We start from the raw sequence: 17,217 nt of genomic DNA on the forward strand, positions 1-17,217 counted from the left end.
ACAGTATACATATATATTTAATAAAGATGGACTTGCATAGCTAGTGGAATGTTAAATATTAATTTTCGAGTTGAGAATGCCTTGACAGCTACATTAATTATTTGAAACTGATTAACACCAGATTTGCTGTAATCTTGATCGGAAAATCTAGATTTCTGATTATTGTGGGATAAAAAGTTTAGCCCGCTGATCTGTTTGCATAAATTCAGTCCTGTAAGAAATCTGAGCAGCCCCGTGACTTGCTGGAGTTGAGGCTCGCACAAGAAATTTTTCTTCCCTCTGTGTGGTCTGCCTTCCACTAACTAACTGGACTAGCTCAAGAATTGGTGGAAACTTGCAGGGCCTTTTAGTGTATAGGCTTTTTAAACTATTTGCTTTTTTTATGAACATTTTGCAGAACTGATATGTAGTTTAAAAATGTATTCAGCTACTGCCTAATCTTGATCTTTCATTAATTTTATTTCGTAATATCACTAACTAGGAGAGGTCAGATAGCTGCTGGTTTGCTGATTTTTCTGCAATAGTGCTGATGCTGTAGTTCACAGTGCTTAAATGGCCTTGCATTTTTACTGCATAGGTAATGTAAGGTCGACAGAAAGTTTGTTGTAGATTTTAAAAATAAATTCTAACAGTAAGTGGAAGATTTGAATTGGAGGTGATGATATATTTGCTCATTTTATTATATTAGAATATGTAATAAATATGAATTCTGGGAAACACTCGCTGAATTAATTTGAGGTCTTGGAATTCAAGCAGTGAGGCCAGATATCTTTAGGCCACATATGTCACACTAGGGATTGATTCCAATAAATGCATTTTAAATTACGCCAAGTCACCATAGTCCGAGAGGGCGATAGGACTGCTGTCTCATTAGGGAGAGATGACTGTTGAGGGGTTTTAACCTGAAGGTCACCTCACCTCTGTCAAAAGATGAGGTTGAGAAAACCTTCATGGTAACTTCAGCCAGTGCAGGAAGTGAACTCCTTCTATTGGTGTTGTTCCATTATAAACCTTTAAAATTAATTTGTGTTTACGTGAATGGAAATGGAATGTAAGCAAAAGAATTGAATAACCATGATCCTTAACTACAGGAAGAATAATCACATGATGCTGCATATGTATATGAAATCAATTTGTTTCTGGTTTATTTCTGGTGCCTATTTGTGTTATTCAAAGTTTGGGAGAAGATTTGTAGCTCGAGTGCTCGTTGTTGTGGTTCTGTTCGCCGAGCTGGGAATTTGTCTTGCAAACGTTTCGTCCCCTGTCTAGGTGACATCCTCAGTGCTTGGGAGTCTCCTGTGAAGCGCTTCTGTGCTGTTTCCTCCGGCATTTATAGTGGCCTGTCTCTGCCGCTTCCGGTTGTCAGTTCGAGCTGTCCGCTGTAGTGGCCGCTATATTGGGTCCAGGTCGATGTGTTTGTTGATAGAGTCTGTGAATGAGTGCCATGCCTCTAGGAATTCCCTGGCTGTTCTCTGTTTGGCTTGTCCTATAATGGTAGTGTTGTCGTAGTCGAATTCATGTTGCTTGTCATCTGTGTGTGTGGCTACTAAGGATAGCTGGTCGTGTCGTTTCGTGGCTAGTTGGTGTTCATGTATACGGATCGTTATCTGTCTTCCTGTTTGTCCGATGTAGTGTTTTGTGCAGTCCTTGCATGGGATTTTGTACACTACATTAGTTTTGCTCATGTTAGGTATTGGGTCCTTCGTTCTGGTGAGTTGTTGTCTGAGCGTGGCTGTTGGTTTGTGTGCTGTTATGAGTCCTAGTGGTCACAGTAGTCTGGCTGTCAGTTCAGAAATGTTCTTGATGTATGGTAGTGTGGCTAGTCCTTTGGGTTGCGGCATGTCCTCGTTCCGTTGTCTCTCCCTTAGGCATCTGTTGATGAAATTGCGAGGGTATCCGTTTTTGGCGAATACCTTGTATAGGTGTTCCTCTTCCTCTTTTTGTAGTTCTGCTGTGCTGCAGTGTGTTGTGGCCCTTTTTGAATAGTGTCCTGATGCAACTTCGTTTGTGTGTGTTGGGATGGTTGCTTTCATAGTTTAGGACTTAGTCTGTGTGTGTGGCTTTCCTGTAAACCTTTGTGGTGAATTCTCCGTTCGGTGTTCTCTGTACCATCACGTCTAGGAATGGGAGTTGGTTGTCCTTTTCTTCCTCTCTAGTGAATCGGATTCCTGTGAGTGTGGCGTTGATGATCTGGTGTGTTATACCACCATCAAGGCATAGAGCGACCCAGTTTATTACTATGGTGTAAACTAATCTATAAAACAAATCTGTTAAATCACTCACCTTACATAATTTTATACTGAAAGAAATCTGCCTTTACTTAAAAAGCAATTCTGAAGATGGAAGGAAATTTTCTAAACTTTTAATGTTACAAAAAGACTGAGAAACATGATATCTCTATACTAGTTTTGATCATATGGATATGTTTTGTTTCAGCAGGCACTGAACCATTGAAGCAGTGCAATAGTATTTTTACAATGTACATTAAAATTTGTATGCTTAAAACATTTGAACTCTAACTCATCACACTGTCTTTGTTTTTCTCTAATAGGTGGTGGCAGCTTCCTTATTACTGGGCTGGGATAAAGATGTATGATTTTGTGGCTGGACGTCAATGTTTGACAAACAGTTATGTCCTTACCAAGTCGAGAGCTCTGGAACTTTTCCCCATGCTGAAAAAAGATAAGCTTATAGGAGCTATTGTTTACTATGATGGTAACTATTTTAAATTTCTTCTGTGTGAATAATTTTAAAAGTAAGACAGAGAATCAATCTGGACTCTCTTTGCATAGCTGAGATACCTTTTAAAATTATCTATTCATTTTGAAATGCTCAAGGCAAATACTTTCAGGTCCTCCAGTTAATCTATGTTAAAATCCATTGGCCCTGAAAAGTATGTGAAAGAATCATTTTTCTGTGTTCAAGACATGAAAGGATACAAATACCCAGCAGAATGTGTAAACTCTCAGCGCTGAATCTTAGCTGTCACAAAAGCAATTTTATACTCGTTAGCCATGTTTCCATAGTCTTGGGGAACCATAGGGAGATGAGAAGTGCTGACCATGGGTTAGAAGAGCCAGGAATGTTTCTGCCTTGTCCAGTAGTCTACCCTATTTAAACATTCCTCCAATAATAATCATACAGCATTGAAATAGACCCTTTGGCCCACCATATCTATGCCAACCAACAAACATCAAACAAAACTAATCTGATTTATCTTCAGTTGGTCCCATAGCCTACTCTGCCCAGGCATTTTAAGTGCTCATCCAGATGCTTCTCAGATATCGTGAGAGAACTTGTCTTCACCACCTTTTCAAGCTGTGCGTTCCATAAATAGAGTCATAAAGACATTACAACACAGAATAGACCCTTCAATCCAAAATTGTCCATGCCGACCAGATATCCTAGTCCCATTTGCCACCATTTGGCCCATATTCCTCTCAACCCTTCATGTGCATTTACCCTTCCAGATGCCTTTTTATTTTTTTCCAGTCTCCACCACTTCTTCTGGCAGCTCATTCCATATACAAAACACCCTCTGCATGAAAATGTTGCTGCTTAGGTCTCTTTTAAATCTTGCCCTACAGTGTGGAAACAGGCCCTTCAGCCCAACAAGTACACATCAAACCTCTGATGAGTACCCCACACAAACCCATTTCCCTACCCTATTACTCTACATTTACCCCTAACTAACACATCCCTGAAGACTATGGGCAATTTAGTATGGCCAATTCACCTAACCTGCACATCTTTGGATAAACACATCCTTGCTAATCTTTTCTCAACCCTTTTAAGTTTCACAAGATCTTTCCAATAATAAGGAGACCAGAATTGAACGCAATATTCCAAAAGTGGCCTAACCACCATCCTGTACAGCTGCAACGTGACTTCCCAACTCCTATACTCAATGCACTGAGTGACAAAGCCAAACTTACCAAGCACCTTCTTCACTATCCTATCTACCTGCGACTTACTTTCAAGGAACTATGAACCTGCACTCCAAGGTCTTTTTGTTCAGCAACACTCCCCAGGTCTTTACCATTTAAGTCCTGACCTGAATTGCCCTACCAAAATGTAGCACCTCATGTCTATCTAAATTAAGCTTCATCTGCTACTCATTGGCCCATCTAATCGAGGTCCCATTGTACTCTGAGGGAACCATCTTTGCTGTCCACTAAACCAACAATTTTGGTGTCATCTGCAAACTCAGTAACCATAGTTCCTATGTTCACATCCGAATCGTTTATATAAATGACATAAAACAAAGGACCCAGCATAGATCCTTGTGGCACAGGCCTCCAGTCTGAAAAGCAACCCTCCACCACCACCCTCTGCCTTCTACATTCGAGCCAATTTTGTATCTAAATTCCTAGCTCTCCCTGTATTCCATGTAATCTAACCTTGTTAAACCATGCAGAACCTTGTTAAACACTTTACTGAAGTCCATGTTGACAATCTCCATCATTATGCCTTAATCAATCCTTTTCATCACTTCTTCAAAAAACTCAATTAAGTTAGTGAGACACGATTTCTCTTGCACAAAGCCATGTTGACTATGGCTAATCAGTCTAAATACATATAAATCCTGTCCCTCAGAATCACCTCCTAAAACTTGCCCACCATTGATTTCAGGCTCATCGGTCGATAGTTCCCTGGCTTTTCCTTACCACCTTTCTTAAATAGTGGCACCACATTAGCAACTCCAGTCTTCTAGCACCTCACCTGTGGTTATCAATGATACAAATATCTCAGCAAGGGGTCCAGCAATCACTTCCTTAGCTTTCCACAAAATTCTAGGCTACACCTGATTTGGTCCCAGAGATTTATCCACCTTTATTGATTTTAAAACGTTCACCACCTCCTCCTTTGTAATATGGACACTTTTCAAGATATCACTATTTATTTCCTCAAGTTCTCTAGCTTCCTTATTCTTCTCTAGATTAAACACTGATGCAAATACTCATTTATTATCTCATCCATCTCCTGTGGTTCCACACATAGTTGGCTTTGCTAATCTTTCAAGGGTCCTATTCTCTTCCCTAGTTACTCTTTTGTCATTATTGTATTTGTAAAATTCTTTTGATTCTCCTTAACCCTATTTTCCAAAGCCATCTCTTGTCCCATTTTTGCCCTCCTGATTACCCTCTTAATTATACTCCTACTACCCTTATACTCCTCTAGGGATTCACCTGATCCCTGCTGTTTAAACCTGACATAAGTTTCCTTTCTCTTGAACTCAAGTTCTCTAATCATCCAGCATTCTCTACACCTAGCAGCCTTGCCCTTCACCCTAACAGGAACACACCATATCTGGACTCTCATTATCTTATTCCTGAAGGCTTCCCTCTTTCCAGCTGTTCCTTTACCTGCGAACATATGCCCCCAGTCAATTTTTGAAATTTCTTGCCTAATACTGTCAACATTGGCCTTCCTCCAATTTCAAATTTTAACTTTTAGATCAGGTCTATCGTCTTCCATTACCATCTCAAAACTAATAGAATTATGATCACTTGCCCCAAAGTGCTCCCCCACTGACACATCAGTCACTTGCCCTGCCTTATTTCCCAAGAGTAGGTCAGGTTTTGCTCCTTTTCTGATAGTTACATCCACATACTGAATCAAAAAATCCTACCACCCTTTGGATAAAAACATTTTCCTCAGATCTCCTCCTAACTACTTACTGCTCACCTTAAATGGTCTGCCATGAGGAAAAGATTCTCACGATCTATCCTGTCTGCACCCTCATTTTGTATGCTGCAGTCAGATCTCCCTCAGCATCTTCTGCTCTAAGTAAACTAAACCCAGCCTATCAAATTTCTCCTCATAATTGAGACTCCTGGTGAATCTCTTCTACACCATCTCCAATGCGATCACACGCTCCTGTTGGTGCTGTTACCAAAACTCCAGACAGAATTCTAGCTGTGGCCTAACAAATTGTTTATAAAGTTGTAACAAGACTTTCTTGCACCTGTATTTTATACCTTGGCTAATGAAGGCAAGCATCCCATATCTCTCCACCACCCTGTCCACCTTCATGGACACCATCAGGGATTTATAAACTTGTACATCAAAGTCCTTTTGTTCTTCCATACTCCCTAGGGTACAACCATTCATCGTGTATATCATTTCCTGATTAGATCTTCCAAAATACATCACCTTGCACTTATCAAGAGTAAATTCTATCTGCCATTGCTCTTATAATTTACCAGTCAATACAGATCAGACTGTAGTTTGACACGTTCTTCCTCACTCTCAAGAACGCCACCGTTTGTATTATCTGCAAGCTCACTATTTATACATTCTACATTCACATCCAAGTTTTTATTGTAAGTGACAAACTGCAAGGGTCTCCACATCGATCCCTGTGACACACTGCTGATTACAGGCTCCCAATCACAAAACCAATCCTCCACCATCACCCTTTACCTCCTAGCTGGAAGTCAATATTGGATCCAGTTTGTTAACTTGCCTTGGATCCCAGGGGCTCTTGTCAAAGACCTTACTGAAGTACCATCACCAAGTTTGCAGATGACATAAAAAATAAGTGGGAAGGTGAATTGTAGGGATGACTCACAGAGATGTCATAGATTAAGTGACTGGGCAGAATCTTGGCAGATGAAGTAGAATGTGGGAAAATGTGAGGTTATGCACATTACCTGCAAAAATAGAGAGCTGAATATCATTTAAATAAAGATAATCAAAGCTACTCAAAGATACTCAAAGAGTGGGCAGCCCGGTGGCACTGCTGCCTCACAGCGCAAGAGACCCAGGTTCAATTCCTGCCTCAGGCGACTCTGTGTGGAGTTTGCATATTCTGCGTGGGTTTCCTCCGGTTTCCTCCCACAATCCAAAAATGTGCAGGTTAGGTGAACTGGCCATGCTAAATTGCCCGTAGTGTTAAGTGATTGGGTCTGTGTGGGTTGTGGGTCGGTGTGGACTTGTTGGGCCGAAGGGCCTGTGTCCACACTGTAAGTAATTTAATCTGTAGACTTTGTGCATTAACCACAAAAATCATGCACACAAGTTCAGCAGGTTATAGGAAAGGCAAATTAACTGTTGGCCTATATTTCAAAGGGAATGAAGTATAAAATAAAAGCAGCTAAAATTATACAAAGAGTAGGCAGACTACAAATGGAATACTATGAATAGTTTTGAGCCCCTTATCTAAGAAAAGAAATACTGGTATTAGAAGAATCCATTGAGATTCACTGAATTGATTCTGGGTATGGAGGGATTTTCTAATGGGTAGATTGAGCTTGTACTCATTTGAATATGTCATATTCTTAAGAGACTTGACAACATAGATGCAAAAAGGTTATTTCCCCTTGTGGGGGAGTCTAGGACTAGACAACATCATCGCTGAGAAGAGGTCATCCATTTATGACCAAGAGGAGCATTTTTAAAAATCTGAGTCATGAATCTGTGGAATTCTTTTGCTGCAGAGGACTGTAGAGACTGAGTTATTAAGTTATATTTGAGCTATGTTCAAGGCGGAGATAGACAGATTTCTAATTGGTAAGGGGAACAAGCATTATGAGGATAAGGCAGCCAAATGGAGTTGCGATTTATCAGATGAGCTATGATCTCATTGACTGGTGGTGCTGACTCAATGGGCAAATGGCCTATTTCTGTTCCTTTATATTTAGCTGTTATGTCTGGTTAGCTTGTAGGGTGGAGGATATTAGAGATAAGAAAACCAAAGCCTTGGAAGCTTTTGGAAACAAAGCTGAGAAGGTTAAAATCAATGCACTGCTTAACTTAAGTAAGTCAGAGATCATAGGGGCAAGGAGAATGGGACTTGGTGCAATAAGGAGACAGGTAGCAGAGCTTTGCATGACCCCAAATTTACTGAGACCAGAATGGAGAAGAGGGGTCATGCATATGCTTGAATAATTAAGTCAAGAGACAAGAAAAAAATTCAATAGTAGGGGATGAGGTGAAGCTGAAATAACATCATGCAATATTTCAGAGGTGGAAATAGGTGGTCTTGGTGTGGATATGTGATTAGTAGCTTACCTTGAGGCTTTTAGTTGTGCATCAGCAAGAAAAATGGTACCTGCAGCTGGGAATCTGAGTCAGGAGCAGAAGCTGACGATCATGGTCACACTCTTGCCAGAATTTATTTGGGCGGAAGTTCTACAGATCGAGTACTGAATGTCGACAGCCCTTTTTAGTAACAAACTCTAGAGATTCATTACCCTGTGAGAGAAGACATTCATCTTCATCTCCATCTTAAATTGGCAACCACTTTCTTTGAAATTCTGCCCTCTGGTCACAGACTGTCCCACAAGGGGAAACAACCTTTCTGTATCTGCACTGTCAAGTCCTTAAGAACTTTGTATGTTTCAATAATGTCGTCTCTCATACTTTTAGATATCGAGTACATGTCTAACCTCCTGAAACTCTCCTCATAAGACAGTCCCTCTATACCAAGGATCAATCTAGTGAGCCTTCTCTGCACTCCTTCCAACATCAGCGCATCAGAGTTAACGTTTCATGTCCAATGACCCTTCTTTGGAGACCTGCTGAGATTTCTGTTTTTGTTTTAGATTTCCAGCATCGACAGCTATTTTGGTTTTTTTTGGTTTTCTATTTGTTAGCCAATCTTCTACCTGTGCTAATATTCTACCTCTATCTGCATGGGCTCTTATCTATTACACTTGCACCCAGGATTTCCTAAGAGCAGCAGCGAACAAAAAGTCAGACAGGTTATGGATAAAAACAGAGGAAACAAAATTGGATAGATGCCATTTTAGGTGTGTGTTCTGACCAACCCAATTGTCTAATGTGCCCTAGTGATTCATGGTGCCTGGAAGAAATTCCCTCCACCACCATTTTAGTCCCAACTAGATTTGAACTCCAGTACCAGGCGTGAAGAACCAATAGCTAATCTATAGCACCTGGATTTATTCAAGCTTTCATTGAAAATTTCACATTCAAGCTGCAACATTCACAGGCTAGAGAGTAATGAAAGAATCTACTTTACTGCAGGGTAGATGTGCTCTATATTGGCATAAGAAAAGCAAAGCATATGTTAGTTGTTAGCCTGGGTGTATACAGCATGTCCCATTTATTCAAGGTTTCCGCTGTAGCCGCAAACTTACTACGTTGTTTCTTTGGGGTACTTGTCAGACTTCATTTAGCATTTGTTGATATCTGGATTCTCTTGGAAGGCAAAAAGGCAACATATTTTTTTTATGGAATGTGACTGAAATCTGAGCAGTGATCTGTCAGAATCATTCATGTAGCTGAAGAAATATTGAAGAAGACACATTGTTTGGAAGCCATGGCAAGGTTTCCTGGTATTTGGATGCGCTTTTCTTGGTGGATCAGTTATTTACGCATTGTATGATGCGGAGCTTAAACAATCTTACAAGACAGTCTTCTTGTGTTTGTCAGGAAGTATATTCCTGTGCTTAGATATGTGCATTCAGGTCTTTAGGTTGTCTTCTTGTAAGAAAGCAGGAGCGCTTTGCATTCCACAACAGTTCACTAGCCCAGAGGAGCCATCCCCACAAGCATGCAGATGATAACAGTGTCTCCCGCTGTACCTGCAACAATTTAATTGGACAAGTCAGCCCAGTCAAGCATTGCAAACTCATGACTTGGAGACATGAAATTCATTGTCATTATTGTCCCTGTCATTTTAGATCGTTTTATTCCAGTGAAGAATTTTCTTCACTTCAATGCACACTCTTCCTTAAGGAAATAGGGATTATGGCTGAGGTTGGGGTGGGGGCAGGACACTGTACTATACTTACCTCAGGGGGAGCCACAGATTAAATTGGCTTTGCTCACTGACTTGATGGTTATGTGCATAACTGCATTATATATTTTGTTAGAATGCTACCCGAGAAATCTTTGTTATCTGGTGTGCTGAACCTTTAAAATATCCTTAGCTTTATTTATTTAACAAGATTACTTATTCGAATAGTTAGAATTTGAAGTATGATCAGAGGTTAACAATTTGTATTTTCTAAAAAACAACAAAGTACACAGGCTTCAAAGTTTATTATTTTAATTGGGTGGAAGTGTAAAATGAGAAAGAAATAGTTGTGATTTTATTTCAATAGTATGAGTGAGAATCGCTTATGAGTTACTGAGCATGCTTGCAATTTCAGCATTGAAGAATAAAGTGACTTTACAGTAATTGTTTCACTGAGCAGATGTTAAGAAGGTTTAACAGCACACATATGTTGTCTTACATTTAGTTCACACATATGCCTTCTCTCCTTTGTAGCAGAAAGGGTTATGAATAACTTGAGTGAACATGAGAAAAATTGTCCAACAAATTGCAACTGGTTTAACAGAAAAATTGGGTCATGCAAAATATGTGTAGTCCAATTAAATATTTCTTTCTGTTCTGAATTAGTAATCATGCAAATAATACAATGCGCTGCATGCTAACCAAATATGGGCAAAATTCAGTATTGCTGGCAGTGATTACAAAAACTGCCCAATATCTTTCATGAGATGGTTGGTAAATATTCTGTTCACTTGTGGTAACATTAACCTTACTACCAGTTACCTTGCCCCTAGTTATTATCAATTCAGGGCACACCGAGTCTGTACCCCTGCAATGCAGAACAATTTTGCTCACAGCACAACATTCATGATTTTAAATTTAGTCGTAATAATAAATAGAAGATATCCCCCAAGACACCGACATTAAATGTGATTAATCATCTCTGTTCTCCCTTTTCTTATGCCAGGGAATTTTCTGAACTAAATCTTTAATGATATACATAAGAATGACTGGCTAATTTAATTAGGCTTTGTTCATTTCCATCTTCTCAAATTCTTTTCTTCAATTTAAAGCACTTATGACCTTTGACTTAGAAGATAGATCACATCTAGTTTTCTAAAACAGTTTAAGGAATTATACATGAATCACAGCACCAAAATACTTCTTAGCAAAATCCTTTCATGTTGTGTAGCTTACAGGGAATATTAATTGACACTGTTGGGGCCTTTAAAGTAGTGAGTGCTGTAAATTAGTCTTAAAATTATTATTCTAGGTCTTAGTTAAAAATGAGACATATTAAAAATGACAGGGACAGATGTGACAGATCTGTTCTGACACTATTCTATACCACAAGTCAGTGGCTTGAGGTGACTCATGTCCTCTCTCGGAATCTGTCCACTGCTGCAGGACAACACAACGATGCACGAATGAACCTTACTATCGCTCTGACTGCTGCCAGGTACGGTGCTGCCATAGCCAATTACGTTGAAGCTGTGAGCCTACTGAAAACCAGAGACCCAGACACCGATAAAGAGTACGTATGTGGAGCTAGGTGCAGGAATGTTGAAACAGGTACGTATGTGTCACCTTAAAGAATATTAATTGCTTCAATGCCAGTATTGTTACTTTACTTTTTGATATAGAGGGGTAATTTTAAGTGCAGTTAATTCAAGTTTTATTTCGTCCATTTAATCCAAATGCACTCCATAGATGAAGGCATTTAAAACTGTAAATGATTTATTGCACAAGTTGCTATTTTCATTCTCACTAAAATTTGAACTTGCCCTGGCAGAAATGTTTGTCTGAAATTGGAGCTCTATTCAAGTATGACATTACTACTTGGGAGGTAAAAAAGAGCTATCCAATTTGAATTGTGTTGTAAACATGACAATAGGTGTATACATAGAAAGAATTTGTCTTTGTAAAACACTTCAAGTATCAAGTTATTTTGTATCCAAGAAATTAAGTTATTGATCCTATTGATCCCACAAAGGATGTTTGTTTCACTTGTCCTTCTATTGTCTACAAATTAATTTCAGTCTGAAATGAAAGCCATGGTGGCTTCCTAATGTGGGACCCAGTTAAAATACTGTCAAGGTCCTGTTGATATCATAGAACCCTGATTAGAATTGTACATGAACCTCTTGGCTGAATCGAGGATGTACCTTATCTGGCTCCAACACTGGTGTGCTGGTCTTGGGCAGCAACAGTGTGGGAAATGGAACTGTGCTGTTTTCACCACTTGTCCTTTCTGTTCCTGCCTCAGTGGGAGAGTTAATATACCATGTCTAAGTTTTGCCACTTGTATACTTGGTGATAGCAGAAGCACCCTGGTTCCTACTTCTGATTGCTATCCAGCAACCTTAGCCGAATAGCGTAGACGAGTGGTATTGACTGTGATGAGAACCCAGTTTGGTAACAAAGTTCTTCATCGTCATATGCTCACACATTTGCTTTGGATATTTAGAGTGGACACTTGGGCAAAGTACCTCAGGGTACCTAGGGAAGCATGACCCAGAGACTGATGGTTCAGGAGCGATGGGAGGAAGGAAAGCTGGCAGAATAAATCGATAACCATTAAACTTAATTACATCTTTGCTGAAACGTCAGAAAAGATTAATGAGGTTTCCTCACTGTGAGTGTAAAGTGAGTAAAGTCTAATGTTATGTAATTGTCATGGTGAAAAGATAAACCCTCTATTTCAGGTGCCATTCAGAAATCCTGGACTGTTAGGATGAATTCTGATCCATTTTTACCTATTTCACCTGTGTAGCATATTAGATCCATCCAACCCACTACATATTCTACGTATTTTGAACAGTGTTGTTTTCAAAACCACATCAACTATTGGGGTGGGGTGAGGGGGAAACTCAAACTTGCCTCCATTTGGATAATTCCAGTTTATATCAAAGGTGTTTTATGCAGATGGATGCTTGCTCTCAAGATATGGCTAGCTGATAATTTAGTTGTGGATGTAGGTTTGTTTGCTGAGCTGGAAGGTTCATTTTCAGACATTTCATCACCATACTAGGTAGGCCTCCAGATGAAGGACTGCTGATAGTTCCTGCTCTCTATTTATATGTTTGGGTTTCTTTGGGTTGGTGATGTCATTTTTTGGGTACCATAAAGAATGGGTACCCAATGAACACAGTCCGCCGATTTCTCAGCAACAAACTCAAACAAGCAGACAAAACGCGTCCAAAAACCCTAGCACTCTCCCCTACATCAATGATGTCTCTGAAATGACTGCCAGACCCTTTGACATCATTGTAGCCCACAAACCCACCAACACACTAAAACAGCAGCTAATGAACTTGAAAGACCCTATACAGACAACAAACAAAACTAACGTCATTTACAAAATACTGTGCAAGAACTGTAACAAACACTACATTGGACAAACAGGCAGAAAACTCGCTACCAGGATACATGAACATCAACTAGCCACGAAATGACATGAGCCTCTCTCACTAATATCTTTACAGACCGATGAGGAAGGACACCACTTCGACTGGGACAACACAGCCATCCTAGGACAAGTCAAACAGAGACATGCATGAGAATTCATGGAAGCATAGCATTTGAACCAGAACTCCATTAACAAACACATTGATTTGTACCCCATTTACTAGCCACTGCGACAGGAAATGACATCACCAACCAAAGAAACCCAAACATATAAATAAAAAGCAGGAACTATCAGCAGTGCTTCGTCCAGAGGCTCACTGAAGATGTTAACCTAGTATGCGGACAAAACATCTGAAAATGAACCTTCTAGCTCAGTGAGCAAACTTATATCCAGAACCTCAACCTGAGCTATAAATCTTCTCAAAACTTGCTAATTTAGTTGTATTAATGAGGCTGCTTACCTCAAAGTTTAATAGACTTTTAACTAACAGGTGTAGGCTAGGGAGGGCAATTTTTGCTGACAATTTGTTTGCAAGGATGCTGGCTGCTTTAAAGTTTCTGAAGCTTGGTGCCATTGTGGTGGCGAGCTCCTGCCCCACAGTTCATGTTGCGATTTACATTGAAAGGATTGTCTCACCTTTCATCACAATGTTGAGGGCTTTCATGTCTCTTTTGACATCATTGTTGTATTGGAGCTTTGGAGGTCCTGATAGTCTCTTGGCATGGGCTGTCTTCCAATATGCCATGTCTCTGGGGATGCCATCACCTTCTAAACTGTGCACATACCCAAGAGAATGAAGCCTTCATTCCTTGATTAGTGCTAAGTGCTTGGCACAGTTACCCTAGAAAAGACTGTTTGATTCATGATTTTGGGCTGAGTTTGCCCATTTTTCAACAGAACGTTTTTCAATCAAGATTGTGGTGGCCAGTTGTCCATGGCCCCTGGTGACTTTTTTTTCTGATGCAGTCATCTGCTGTTCATCTCATTGATTCTGCAGCCAGTCTCTTCAGCTGTTTCCTGGAATGGTGGAGCAGGTGAAGTGAAATTGCTCACCACTGCTGGGAATTGGTGTCTTCACACCGTAAGCACCGAGCGAAGATACTGCAAGGCAGGACTTATCATTTACACTGTATTCCTGCACCATTATCCTGAAGGAAAAGGTTCACAAGGAGAAAGTAACTTCTCACTTCACCAGCAGGGACATGGAGGTGCTAATGGCTAGGGTGGTGAGAAGGAAGGCAGTGTTTTTCTGGCTGACTGGCAAAGGATGCCACACCAATAGATTCAGCAAGTGTGGATTAAGATAGTGGCCCGGGTCAGAGCAGTGTCCCAGATGAAGCACATTGGATGGCACAATGGGAAGGACAATATTGATCTGCATGATATTGATCACAATATTAAGTGCCATATCTTCTCTGTGTTAACTCACACTGTCAGAGCCACCACACAGTCTAACTCTGCCACTGCACATGCACCTCTCCGAGGCTCATATCAACAACTCTCATTATTATATAAGAACATAGATATAGGAACAGAATTAGGACATTCAGTCCATTGAGACTGCTCTGTCATTTGATCATAGCTGATATGTTTTTCAACTTCAACTGTCTTTTCTCTGTCACCCTTGTTCACCTTACTAATCAAGACTCTATCTATCTCTGTTTTAAACACACTCAATGACAGCCTCCATAGCTGTCTGTGGCAATGCGTTCCACAGATTAACCACCCTCTGTCTGAAAAAATTCCTTCTCATCTGTCGTAAAGTGTTCTCCCTTCACTCTGATGCTGTGCCCTTCTGCCCTAGTCTCTCTTATTATTGCACAGGTTCCCACCCTCTTGTTCTCCTCAACCACTCACCTTTCCTGCCCTCTGTGCTTCCTACTCACTGGGCAAACCTCACCACTTCTGCTGCCCCTGCATCAGTACTAATGACTCACCCATACACTTTGATTGTACTCAACCCTGTCTTTGTGTCACTGCAAGAAAAATATTTCGGAACTGTCCTGAGAGAGTGCAAACACACAGTGGGTGATGGACATAAGGGTCCCCATGCCATAGAAAGAAAAGATGTTTGATTTAGCTGAACAAGAACACATGCATTCATTTAGAAAGGTGAAGAGCTCCATTGTGCTGTGAGGAGCTGTTCTCCCATTTTCTCAACCTGTACAATTATTTATCCCTTATACACAACTATGCAGGCACTAATGACACTCAGTGAACCTCAGCTCCATCTCCATCTCTGAGGAAGCAACCACTGGGCCATCAGCAGATTCCCAGGCAAGGCTTCCATCTGTATAATGTAGCAGCTGAGAGACTTTTTCTACAGTGAGTACACTTTCTAGATTAGACTTGAGAACGCTCTGGTGAGCACGTCGCTGATGCCTCCATAGCTGTTGAGAAAGAAATGCCACAGACCTCAGACACACAGCACTGACAGAGACCAGATGCTTTCTCATCCCCAGGCAGAGGACTTTCCTATGTTTTTGGCCATTAATGGCTTTGACAACCTGAAATAAAGCCACAGGAATAGGTGGCAGGTTTGTCAGAGGCGATTGGTAATCTGGACTGAAGGATGGAGGAGTCAACCAATGTTATCAATACTGTGCAGACTTCAGCATGTGTGCCAAGATTAGAGTGGTGCTGGAAAAGCACAGCAGGTCAGGCAGCATCCGAGGAGCAGGAAATTCGACATTTTGGGGAAAAGCCCTTCATCAGGAATGAGGCTGGGAGCCTTGGGTGGAGAGATAATCTCCAGCATCTGCAGTACTCATTTTCGCCGAGTTGATTTTAACCTTCAGCATGTGTGCATCTGGCTGCCTCCATGCACAGGATGGCTTCTGCTGTGGAGACTCTGATCCAGTACACTCACCATCTACTGGATATGCTCATGGACATGCACTCCTTCATCTAACTATCAGTGATTAAACAGCAGAGGGATGAGAGACCTTGACTTCCCTGCAGGTGCCTCCCTTCTGGGAGACAGGGACCCAGAGGGAGGGTAAGCTACACAGAGGACCCCCAGAAGCTTTCTGTCATTTCCACCCCTTCCACCTCCACCTTACCCATGAAGCCAAATGGCCAAGCCAAGGAGGGTTAGCCTTTCATGTGGACAAGACACTCTCGAAGTCCTGACTTTGTAGGTCCAAATGCCTTCTGGGATGACTGGCCAAGTCTTCAGGACCAACACAGTCAATGACAGGGCAGCCTCTCACCATTCCAACTGTGGGCATTGGAATGGTACATAGAGGTAGTAGAAATGAACAGAAGGAAAAAACTAAGGGCACATTGGTGCCATGGGTAACATATTGAAAAGTCTCTTGCAATTTTGCTAGTATATGCACACTTATACCCATAAAAATCTTGCTGTAGTGTCTTTGTCAGATCTAATGAAGTTGCTCTCATTTGACAAGTTCAGACATCCTAAGATGAAAGACTTTGTAATGACCAATCACTGCCTATCTCTCACAAACAGACAATTCCTTGACTGCAGATACCATCAGACATCACAGATCCTGAAACTGTTGCGTTGGTAACGACAACTGAAATATTGTGCTTTAATTTGGACAACACCAAGGCTAAAAGGGGCTGCAATACCTTCCACAGTTAAATTCACCTTGTGAATGAGTGCACAGGATCAGTGAAGATTACATGCGTTTCAAGAGCCAAAGGTTCTTCTATCTAGAAGCTTCTCAAGGGGACACACTGCCATTCAAAGCTGGGAGGTGTGCAGTGGATGGTTCACATTTCCATTCTCCCTCATGATATAATAGTCAGCCGACAGAAGCTACACAAACTACTGCCTCTCTCCGGTTAAACTTTGTCCTAAAAAATACTTAATTATTTCAGGACAACTTAGCAATCTGCACAAACTCTGAAATGTTGAATACAAAATTAAGACTGAAAGAACTGCAGATGCTGTAAATCAGAAACTGAATAGAAGTTGCTGGAAAAGCTCAGCAAATCTGACAGCTTCTGTGAAGAGAAATCAGTTACCATTTTGGGTCCAGTGACCCTTCCACAGAGCTTCCTCAATCATGTGGCACACCCTTTCTGGGCTATACTT

The 17,217-nt window shown here is 40.9% G+C and overlaps 1 protein-coding gene across 4 annotated transcripts in view; it reads left to right on the forward strand.

The window, feature by feature from the left end:
- The window catches only part of gpd2 (glycerol-3-phosphate dehydrogenase 2 (mitochondrial)), a 120,804-nt gene that overhangs the window by 62,159 nt on the left and 41,428 nt on the right, over window positions 1-17,217 (forward strand). For all 4 annotated transcript variants that reach the window (XM_072579373.1, XM_072579372.1, XM_072579374.1 and 1 more), the window contains 2 exons: window positions 2,552-2,715; window positions 11,153-11,317. In XM_072579373.1, coding sequence (XP_072435474.1) covers window positions 2,552-2,715; window positions 11,153-11,317 — 329 coding nt within the window. The remainder of the gene's footprint in view (window positions 1-2,551; window positions 2,716-11,152; window positions 11,318-17,217) is intronic.

This window comes from Chiloscyllium punctatum, chromosome 10 (assembly GCF_047496795.1).
Source record: "Chiloscyllium punctatum isolate Juve2018m chromosome 10, sChiPun1.3, whole genome shotgun sequence".
Taxonomy (NCBI): domain Eukaryota; kingdom Metazoa; phylum Chordata; class Chondrichthyes; order Orectolobiformes; family Hemiscylliidae; genus Chiloscyllium; species Chiloscyllium punctatum.